This window comes from Psammomys obesus, unplaced genomic scaffold (assembly GCF_907164565.1).
Source record: "Psammomys obesus unplaced genomic scaffold, mPsaObe1.curated_primary_1811, whole genome shotgun sequence".
In the NCBI taxonomy this organism is placed as follows: domain Eukaryota; kingdom Metazoa; phylum Chordata; class Mammalia; order Rodentia; family Muridae; genus Psammomys; species Psammomys obesus.
In genome coordinates this window covers 21,407,859-21,419,251 of record NW_026596040.1, presented here as the reverse complement: position 1 = coordinate 21,419,251, position 11,393 = coordinate 21,407,859, and the positions used below count along the sequence as shown (strand labels likewise).

At 41.5% G+C, this 11,393-nt stretch overlaps 1 protein-coding gene across 2 annotated transcripts; it reads right to left on the bottom strand.

Annotated features, from left to right (window-relative positions):
- Positions 1 to 669: 669 nt before the first annotated feature.
- On the bottom strand, positions 670 to 5,381 carry LOC129688024 (interferon-inducible GTPase 1-like). 2 transcript variants are annotated; one of them, XR_008721854.1, is made up of 3 exons: positions 5,302 to 5,381; positions 1,776 to 3,048; positions 670 to 767 (listed from the first exon to the last, which is right to left on the bottom strand). XR_008721854.1 is itself a non-coding variant. In XM_055622757.1 (2 exons), the coding sequence occupies exon 2, from the start codon at positions 3,027 to 3,029 to the stop codon at positions 1,833 to 1,835; it is 1,197 nt and encodes a 398-aa protein (XP_055478732.1). In that variant the 5' UTR covers positions 3,030 to 3,048; positions 5,302 to 5,381; the 3' UTR covers positions 670 to 1,832. The 2 variants fall into 2 exon arrangements, 1 of the variants encoding a protein (XP_055478732.1); XM_055622757.1 differs by having other exon boundaries at positions 670 to 3,048.
- Positions 5,382 to 11,393: the final 6,012 nt, after the last annotated feature.

Genomic DNA, 11,393 nt, shown 5'->3' with positions numbered 1-11,393 from the left:
CGGAGTTCTCTTCTGGTTGTGGCACAAAATTATAGATGTTCTTTATTGTCTCAAGAAGGATTCAGATATTTTTCAGGATTTTATTGGTTAATAACAAACTTGTGATCGGTAGTTACAGTTTTGTTTTTTTTTTGTCTTTGTTTTAAAGTCTTCCCATTGATAAAATTTAGAAGCCATACTAATCACTCTCTAACACATGTTTATTGAAGGCTGTGTTAGAGCCCTAAATGAGAAGTAATGTTCAGGTGTGTGTGTGTCTGTGTGTGTATTCAAGCATACATATGGAGTTGAAAGATGAAGAGGCTAATGACGTTGAGCATTTCTTTAAGTGTTTCTCTACCATTCGCTATTCCTCTACATGCTCAATGTCATTAGCCATTAGGGAAATGGAAATCAAAACAACACTGAGATTTAACCTTACAACCATCAGAATGGCCAAGATGAAAAACATGACAACACATGCTGAAGAGATTGTGGAGAATGGGGAACCCTCCTCCACTGCTGGTGGGAATGCAAACTTGTACAACCACTCTGGAAATCAATCTGGTGCTTTCTCGGACAACTAGGAATAGCGCTTTCTCAAGATCCAGACATACCACTCCTAGGCATATATCCAAAAGAGGCTCAAGTACACAATAAGGACATTTGCTCAACCATGTTTGTAGCAGCTTTATTTGTAATAGCCAGAAACTGGAAACAGCCCAGATGCCCCTCAACTGAAGAATGGATGCAGAAATTGTGGCACATCTACACAATGGAGTACTACTCTGCAATGAAAAATAAGGAAATCATGAAATTTGCAGGTAAATGGTAGGACCTGGAAAGGATAATCCTGAATGAGCTGTCCCAGAAGCAGAACGACACACATGGTATATACTCACTCATATAGACATATAACATAGGACAAACCTGTATATCTAAAGAAACTAATCAAGAGAGAGGACCCTGACTAAAATGCTCAATCCCCATCCTGAAAGGCAAAGAGGAAGGACATCATAAGAAGAAGAAAGCAGGAAACAACCTAGGAACCTGCCACATAGGACCTCTGAAAGGCTGTAACCTGCAGACTATCAAAGCAGACGCTGAGACTTATGGCCAACTGTTAGGCAATGTGCAGGGAATCTTATGTAAGAAGTGGGAAATAGTAAGATCTGGAGAGGACAGGAACCCCACAAGGAGAGCAACAGAACCAGAAAATTTGAACACAGGGGTCTTCCCAGAGACTCATACTCCAACCAAGTACTATTCATGGAGATAACCTACAACCCCTGCACAGATGTAGCCCATGGCAGTTTAGTGCCCAAGTGGGTTACATAGTAATGGAAAGAGGGAATGCCTCTGACATAATCTGATTGGCCTGTTCTTTGATCACCTCCCCCTGAGGGGAAAGTAGCCTTACCAGGCCACAGAAGATGACAATGCAGCCACTCTTGATGTGACTTGATAGACTAAGATCAGAAGGAAGGAGAGGAGGACCTCCCCTATCAGTGGACTTGGAGAGGGGCATGTGTGAAGAAGGGGGAGGGAGGATGGGACTGGGAGGGGAGGAGGGAGGGCCTTATGGGGGGATACAAAGTGAATAAAGTATAATTCATAAAAATAAACAAATTTAAAAAAAAGATGGAGAGGAAGCTCCTCTTGGGGATTGTAGAGAATTGAAGAGGGATTTGGGATTGTCAGCTTCTTACATATTAATACTTATGAACTTTATCCTTAGGTTTTCCCATGGTGGCAGTTGATTAGCTAGTGTAAAGAAGTGGAATTTATTTACTTACTAATATTAATTATTTGGTTTTGTAATTCTCAATAGCTGTGGGTGAGTTGAGTTTGAGCTACATTTTTGAACACATCTGTCTAAAGATAACTTTTGCATATTCAACCACTTTGTGGAGGATATCTAAAATAGTCTTCAAAAATTTCCAAAACTTCATAAAAACATTTTCCTCTTTCTCAATGTTCTCTTCCTCTTTCTTAATTTCCGAAGAAGGAGATTTAAGTTTACTTTTCAGTTGTTCACTAGACACTTGTGGATACATAGCTTTTAGCTTCAGGGATTCATCATCCACTCCAAAGTGGTATCGACAGAGGTTTAAAATCTTCTGCTTTTCCACATAACTGTCTCTGAACATGCCCCCTATAGGAACACCCGATAAAAGTTGATCCTTCATGGCTTTCAGGCAGAGAAACTGCTGCATAGACTTGTGCTTTTTTTCAATGGCTGCCTCTGTAACATTAGGCAAGGAAAGCATAAAATTATGGCGCTTCTGAACAGGAAGATCCTTAATCAGGGTGTCCATCAGGAGTGGAAAATCATAGTCAGATAAATTGTAGTTAGAGATCAAGAAAATCTGAGGTGCATTCATGCCATAGTCACTGAAGGTATTCACAGAGTAGCTCCGGATCTGCTCCATGATATTTTCTCTGTTAAAAGTACTTGGTTTGCTCTTCTTTTCATTTTCTAAATCAAAATCCACCTTGGTTCTCACAAAATAGTAATTCTTTCCCATACGTTCTATTTCTTTGGCTAGGTCTAGGTCAAGTTGTGAAAAACGAGAGGCAGAAACGATAATGAAGAAGTCATATTCTTGGAATTTTACTTTCTCCAGAAAATCACTTGGTGGAAATTTCTGGCTTCCAATACCAGGCAGGTCCCATAAAGTCAAAGTTTTAATTTTGGGGTGTTTGTAAGGAGTTCTCTTCATGGTTGTCTCTACCACCCCTGTTTCAGCAGCACCTTTCTCCTCAGCTCCAACTCCCCTGAGGGCATTGATTAAACTAGACTTCCCTACTCCAGACATTCCTGTCACAGCAATATTTATTGGGGCATTATCAATGTTTTCTAATGCTTCACTAATTACAGAGCTTATCTCCCTATTGTTTCCTGTTTGCAGGTGAAACTCAATTGATTGGATGATGTCCTGAGAAATGATTTTGTTTTCTGGCTCATATGTCTTAAAACAGTCAATGAAGCAGGATAACAAATTTCCAAGGTCTTCATGCTTAGGTGTACCAGAGAGGAGCTGACCCATGACTGTGAGCAAAGAGTCACTAAAAGAAGGAAAAGAGAGTAAGTTGTAAGAGATCGAATTGGATCTCATCTCTATGAGGAATATAAACTTGCAATATTAGAAAACATCTTTACCTTTAAAGTCCATGTTCAAATTCATTTATTCAATACGATATTTTGTTGTCTTCAAGTCATCATTTATTTTTAAAAAATATTTATTTATTATTTATACAGTATTCTGCCTACACAACAGAAGAGGGCACCAGACTCATTATAGATGGTTATGAACTACCATGTGGTTGCTGGGAATTGAACTCAGGACTTTTGGAAGAACAGCCAAGTGCTCTTAACCTCTGAGCCATCTCTCTAGCCTTGCAAGTCATCATTTAGATCCAGTGTTTTCTTTTAAACTTTTTATTTCATTTAAATAATCTGTATGTGCCTTATAGATATACTTCAATTGGAAGAGTGCTTTTTCAGCATGAATAAGGTCTTCAGTTCAATCCCCAACACCTCATCAAGGGCATGTGGTTGTGGCTCCCTATAATTCTGTCACTCAGGACATTGAGCTAGGAAAGTCAGGACTTCAAGATCCTCGTTGGTACACAGTGAATTAGAGGCTAGAATGGGCCACTTAAAATCATGTCATAAAAAGAATAAATTTGAAGTCCAGCAAGATGGCTCAACAGGTAAATACACTTGTTGCCAGACCTAAGGACCTAAGTTTTTTTTTGGCTGGGTATTTAATTAGCTCGGATCTCTTATTTCTGCCCTTTATTCTTGACATATCTGCCTACAAGACCTCCTATGACAGCACAATGGACTTCATCATCATTAAGGAAACAATAAACCCTTGCTGTCTTCTTGGGGCCTCCTCTTTCTGTTTCAGCAATATCAAGTCAGTTCACAAACTTAAGTTCTATTTCTAAATCCACTCACAACTGGTCATTCTTCCTACATTACCTTCTTCAAGACTTCCTCAATTTTAGCTTTGAATATGTCATTGACATTGCTTTATTACCTGTGTCTATTCTTGAAAAACATGGATGTTGTTCAAACAGGCCAAGTTACCCTGTTGACACCAAAGTCATATCATGTCAAGTCAATTCTCAGGGGCAACACAAGGATCCCCATTCCACACAGGGCAAGTTCACTAGGTAAACACTGCACACACTATGTATAACACAACCTTTGAGTTTTATTGTATTATACCTTTAGGGTCACTGGAATCTAAATTCCAGTCATCTTGTAATCTTGGGCTGTCTTTTCATCTCAGGACTTTGTACTTAGAGACTGCTACCTTGCCTTGTTGCTGTTCCTGTTTTATTTTGGCAGGATTCAGGAAAGCACACAAGCTGTTCTCATCTCTTCAGTTTTCCCCTTTTGTTATTTCAGTTCTAGCTCCTGGTTTTATTATGCAGACTGCAGTGTAATAGCTGTCAGTAAGGACTTTCTACTGAATTCGAACGCAGGAGATGAGAAGGCTGTGACACAGCCAGCTTTACACAAGGAAGCCTGCCCAGATGACAGCTGTCACTACACCCTGACACAGCTCATGTTCCTCACAGATGCAGAGAAGATCCTTAGCATTCATGCTTCCCATTAAATAAAACTGCAGTGAACATGGTCCTTCTGGCATAGATTTCTACAGGCAGCTCCAGCAGAAGCAGCATGCAGAGAAACCTCTTTTCCACAGGCCAGTGTCCTCAGGAATGTTAGCAATTAAATAGTTGACCCTAACTAGGAAGCAAGATACGACAAACCTCATACATACTGCAGAGATATTCTATTATACAACACATCCATTACCACCATCGTAGGGAGTGGAATAAGAGGCAAGCAAATCAATTGGATAAGTTTTACCAAACAACAACCAACCATCCAACCAACCAAATAAACAAAAACTATCCAGGTCATTTCTCTGAGGTTCTTCAATTTGAATGATGAGCAAAGGCCATCAATAAGCAAGTCCTGCCCACCTCTCACCAAAGCCCCCCTGCTTCCAGGCTGAGGATTTCCACTGTCTGGGCATGTTTCTAAATGTCTTGTTACCTATCAGCTCTTTAGAGAAAAGAGATGGTGAAGTTTAGAAGTTAGATCTGGGAGCTAGAGAGATGGCTCAGTGGTTAAGAGCACTGACTGCTCTTCCAAAGGACCCTGGTGCAATTCTCGACACCCGAATGGCAGCTCACAACTGTCTGTAATCCCAATTCCAAGGGATCTGACACCTTCACACATAAAATTAAATAAATTGTTTTTTAAAAAGTTAGATCTAAAGGCTCCTGCCCACTTACCAGAAAACCTGTGTCCAGTGGATTCACAGCCTGTAATTCAGCTGCAGGAACCACTCCACTGCTCCAGACTCTCCCCTTGAAACCTCTGTGGAAGGCGGCAGTTAACAGGCAGCTGGGCAGGACTTACATATTTTGGTATCTTCTCCCCCCTCTAAGTGTGTGTTGGCCAATCATAGAGGAGCATTGATGAGGTTGCTTTTCAGAAGCATGTGCATTTCTCGTAAATTGAAAGTGAAAATCAACCTATCAGCTATTTTTAATCTCATTAGCCTTTCATTTCTTGGCAGAAAAGGCTAGAAAGTCCTAAAATTATAAAGTATGTTGAACATGGGGCTTGGAAACTGAGGGGAACACGGAGAAGCAGCTCACTAATTAGGGTGCAGCAGAACCTTGAAGGAGAATTTCCTGATCCCTGACTCCACAAATGCAGCCGGAACTGATGTCACACAACACATTGGGGTCCTGTGCAGATGCCAGTCAATGTTAGTTTCCAAGACAAAACCTGTCTCACCCCTCTGACCACAACCTTATTTCCACACAAGATTCATGTTACTTAATTCTTGACATTCCCATCTCCCCTGTCCTTCTGGAATTTGGTCAGGCTTGGGCTTGACAGGACTTTCACATGCTGTCACAACCACTGTGAGCTCATACATGAACTGACCCGCTGTGTCTTGAAGACACTGCTTTCTTGTAGTCATCAACCACTTCTGGCTTTTATGGTCTTTTCATCCCCTTCCACAGCCACTCCTGGGCCTGAAGGTAGAAGTATTTATGTTACATCAAGGGCTAGACGTTCGTCAGTGCTTTATTCTCTGCATCCTGGCCATTGTGGGTATCTGTTTTGATCATTTTCTACTGAAAATACGAGCAGCCCTGGTAAGGGTTGATTGATGCCTTAATCTATGGGTATAATGATAAGTCATTAGGAGGTCTTTTAATATTATATCCATTTAGCACAGTGAAATAATACTAATTCTCACCTAGTGTTTGTGATCTGTCCATCCTTAAGTTCTTGCCCAGATATGTTTTATCTTGTGGAGAAGCTATTAATCTCTATTATGAAGCAGTTGGCTACTTAGATGTCGTTCTTGCCACTGTTACACTTGTGGGTATGTCTGCTGGGCCAGTCATTATTGTAGCTCTCATCTGGGTCTGATGAATGGTACCTTTTCTCCTCTGGGGGTGTAGATAGCACCTTCCAGCACTAGGAAAGCTAGACAGTAGGGACATAGCTTCTGAGTCAGCGTCGTCTTCAGTTCAACATCTCATGTATGTGTATGTTTTCTCTTTACTAATTGGACCTTTCAAGTTTTGGAAGTTAACCTAGAGTGGCACGTCTGTACAACAGCACTGATTGTAAGGACAAAATGAGCCATCCACCTCAGCTCACCTTTGGTTCTTCTGGATTCTGTTCAAGACATCAATTGTGCACTATGAACTTTTCCTGAGGAGACACAAACAAATATCTATTCATTGATATCCATTGAGGCACCCATGACAGACCAGCAAACATCTTTCAAGTCTAGTTTAGTTAATGAATGAGTTATCAGGGTGAGGGTTACTCACAGGAGCGTTGATCACTCAGAGGCAGCTGCATCCCTGAAAAGTGCATCCCAGCATGGCAGTGAGTCACCACAGCTGCAGCCCTGGGGCCCTCTGCATGATTTGTAGGCACCTCAGCTAGTATGAAATCTCCTCCCTGAGAATGCTGCCTGCTTATATAACTTTGAGAGAAGGATCATGAATCTTTTAAGTTTCTGTGCTTTCTGTGGCTTGTGATAGTTATTTAATTCCTGAGTCTTATTTTACATTTAAAATGTGTCTGTGTGTAGTGTTTGTGTTCACATGTGTGTAGGCAAGTCAGGCTCATGTTGAATCCTGTTTTTAAAATTTTTTTTTATTAATTACACATTCTTCACTTTTTATCCCCCTTGTGGTTCCCTCCCTCCTCCAGTCCCAATCCCTCCCTTCCTCCACCCTCTGCATGCATGCTCCTCCCCAAGTCCACTGATAGGGGAGGTCTTCTTTTCCTTCCTTCTGATCCTAGTCAATTAGGTCCCATCAGGAGTGGCTGCATTGTCTACTTCTGTGGCCTGGTAATGCTGCTTCCCCCTCAGGGGGAGGTAATTAAAGAGCAGGCCAATCAATTCATGTCAGAGACAGTCCCTGTTCCTATTACAATGAAACCCACTTGGATACTGAGCTGCCATGGGCTACATCTGTGCAGGGGTCTTAGGTCATCTCCATGCATAGTCCTTGGTTGGAGTATCAGTCTCAGGAAAGACCCTTGTGCTCAGACTTTTTGGTTCTGTTGCTCTCCTTGTGGAGATCCTGTCCTCTCCAGATCTTACTGTTTCTCATTTCTTTCCCTGCACTCTGCCCAAAGGTTGCCTATAAGTCTCAGCATCTGCATTGATAGTCCGCAGGGCAGAGACTTTCAGAGGTCCTCTGTGAATCCTCTTTTACAATTGCTTTCTATCTTTTACCTCAAGGAAGATGTCTCAACTGTAGCCAGCTCTTGCAGACTCTGCAGTCTAGCTAGCCAGCTTGCCCCATGGTTCCACTGTCTCTACCTTTTGAGCATGGGAGTATAAGGTGGTGAAAGCCCACTCAGCATTATGTGGGTTTGGGAAACTGAGCTCTTTTCCTCATTTCTTTATGGCAAGTGCTTTATGCACTGTGTGTGTGTGTGTATAATTTGTGAGACACAATGAACACATCAGAACAGGATACACTAAAGGAGGAAATAATTGTATACAAGCTCCAGAGAGGTTGAAGTTGCAATAGGAAATCATTTTAAGGAAGTGCAGATGTGACACAGAATTCTCTTTGTCTGTTTCTCTCCCTCTCTCTCCCCCTCCCTCTCTCTCTCTATTTTTGTATATGTGTGTATTCAAGCATGCATGTGGAGTTGAAAGATGGAGAGGAAGCTCCTCTTGGGGATTGTAGAGAACTGAAGAAGGATTGGATATTGTCAGGTTCTGACATATTAATACTCATGAAATCTTTTTCTTAGGTTTTCTGATGGTGGCATTTCATTGGCTAGTGTAAAGAAAAGATGTCAGAAGAGTAATCTATCTGATGACTTCCTAATATTCACTATTTGTTTTCATAATTGTTGGTAGGTGTGGATGAGTTGAATTTGAGCTAGTTTTTTGAATATCTCTCTCTAAGGAGAACTTTTGCATATTCCACCACTGTGTCAAGGAAATAAGACAACAAGTAATACATTTTTCAGAAAGCACTGCCCCCCACCAGTAATATATAAGCCAGCTTTCTCCAAATATTTCCAAACTTTTTCTCCTAATATTTCCTCTTCCTCATTTTTCAACAAATAAGGAGATTGGAGTTGTTTTTTTTGTTTTTTTTTTTTTTTTTTACCATTTGTTTAACCATTCTTCCATGGAAATACATAAGAGTTGTTCCTTCTTTGTGAGTTTTTATATGATTATAAATTTTCATTTCTCTAGGATAAAGCCCAAGACCACAATTTGTGCTCAGTGTGTATTTACTGTCTTGCTTGCCTAACATGTTTCTTCTTTTAATTTTTTTACTATTAATTACACTTTATTCATTTTGTATTCCCCCATAAGCCCCTCCCTCCTCTCCTCCCAATCCCACCCTCCTTCCCCCTTCCTCATGCATGTCCTCTTCTCCTTCCTTCTGATCTTAGTCTATCAGATCTCATCAGGAGTGGCTGCATTGTCATCTGTGGCCTGGTAAGGCTGCTCCCCCTTCAGGGGGAGGTGATCAAAGAGCAGGCCAATCAGATTATATCAGAGGCAGTCCCCTCTTCACATTACTATGTAACCCACTTGGACACTGAACTATCATGTGATACATCTGTGCAGGGGTTCTAGGATATCTCCACGAATAGTCCTTGGTTGGAGTATGAGTCTCTGGGAAGTTCCCTGTGTTCAAGTTTTCTGGTTCTGTTGCTCTCCTTGTGTGGTTCCCATCCTCTCCAGCTCTTACTATTTCCCACTTCTTATATAAGATTCCATGCACTCTGCCCAACAGTTGCCCATAAGTCTCAGCATCTGCTTTGATAGTCTGCAGGGCATAGGCTTTCAGAGGCCCTCTGTGGCAGGTTCCTAGGTTGACAGGAAACAACCTTGAGTTTTCTTTTCAATTGTTCAAGAGGCATTTGGAAATCCTTAGCCATGAACTCCAGGGATTTGTCATCCACTTGAAAAAGGACTGGATGGTGGTTTAAACTCTTCTTCAGCTTCTCCACATCACTGTCCCTGAGTATGCCCACTACAGGAACAGTTGCTAACAGTCCATCCTTCCTGGCTTCCAGAAAGATTGACTTGTGCTTTCTTTCAATGCCTGCCTCTGTAACATTAGACAGTATAAAATTATGGCACCTTTGAACAGGGAGATCCTTAATCAGGGTGTCCAGTAGGACTGGAAAACCCTAATCAAATAAACTGTATTTACAGATCAAGAAAATCTGAGGTGTGTCCATGTCATTGTCGGTAATGGCATCCAGATAGGACCTTCGGATCAGGTTCTGGGTCTTTTTTTCTGTGAAAGGTGTGTGGTAACAGTAAGAGATTAGGAAAAAAAAATCACAATAATGGAAAAATTTGTAACACATCGGGTAACTCACACCTCCTGTACATAAGTTCAGATCCAGGAATCTCCTGCCTCTGACCCTTGCTAACCCAACACATGATGTATCCAAGTAGATAAACACAGTGTTAATTTTGTACTTTATTAAAAATAAAATAATGCACATTATTAAAAATTACATCTTGTTCCAGGACAGCCAATTCTACAAAGAAACTCTGTCTCAAAAACAAAACAACAACAACAAGAAACCCCAACAAAATAATTAAATAAGTTCTTAAACTAAGAAATGAGAAGTAAAATTAACATCGTAATTAAAATATAGCCAAGTAAATACACTGTCAAAAGTGTAAGCCTGAAAAATAGAAACAGGAGACAACAGAGAAAACATTCAGTGTCTTTTTCAGTTGCTCCTTCAACTTATTTTTTTGAGACAGGGTCTCTTCTTGAACCTGGAGCCGTTTGACCACGTAGATGGACTCACCAGCAAGCTCCAGGGATCTTTCTCTCTCCAGGCTCCATGTGCTGGAATTCAGGCCCGTGTCATAACACCTGGAGCTTTATGTGGGTGAAGCAGATCCCTAATAGATCCTCATGCTTTCACAGCAAGCACTTAGCTGATGGTGCCATCCTCGCTGTCTTGTGAATAGAGTTCTATCGGGCCTAATAAGCTGGGCATTAAGTGTTGGCTCTCCCATGTCATTTATGCTGTGACGTTTGTCCTTTGTGGTCTTTCAGATATTTGCATGAACCCCATCCTGTGATGACCAAGTGTCCCTAATGGCTTCTATGGGCCAGTCCACCAGAGGTCAATGTTCCTTGTGTTACCTTGGATCAGGTAACCTCTGTCTCAAGGAGGACTCTGTGCATTCCCATGTCCTCAGGCTCATTCCTTTAGTCACCACATCCCACAGCCCCATGAGCCAGGCCATGAGTTTCTTTTATTGTTTTTATAAAAGTCCCAACCTGAGCAATTCAGTTGTTGAGTGTTCCTTGGTTACCATAGTGTCTGTCCTGTGCTTTTCTGTAGGTTTCTAGCGACTTGCTGAATCATGGAATTTTCCTACCTCTGCAAAGGAAAAGGTTGAGCCTCAGGGCTCTCTTCTTTCATGTTAACCCTGTGTTCCTTCTTGTTCTTCAGTTCTTCCCATGGAAGTTTTAGGATCCCAGGGAGAGCTCTTTTAGCTCACAGATCTAATTTGTGCTACCTCTACCCTGCATTGTGCTGGCTGCGTGAACTAGCAAGACAACATCTCCATTTCCTTTCCTTTTTTTCTGCTTGCTTTGAGGTCAGAGGTTGGTGAAGGACAGCATCTCCATGTCTAAGCCTGATGTTGGGACTCTTTTGTGTGTCAGTCTTGCTCACTGAGGCAAGTTCTCATGACTGAACCCAGAGCTTGCCAATAAAGCTGGTTTAGTTAGCCAGCTTAGTCAGCTCGTGCTGAGGTTCCCTGGTCTCTGATTCAGAGAGCTGGAGTTACCCAACTCCCCTCAGCATATACAAAGGTCACGGG

What these genes read in the sequence shown, in the direction of transcription:
- LOC129688024 (XM_055622757.1), bottom strand. Translation starts at nt 3,029, where the DNA reads ATGGGTCAGCTCCTCTCTGGTACACCTAAGCATGAAGACCTTGGAAAT.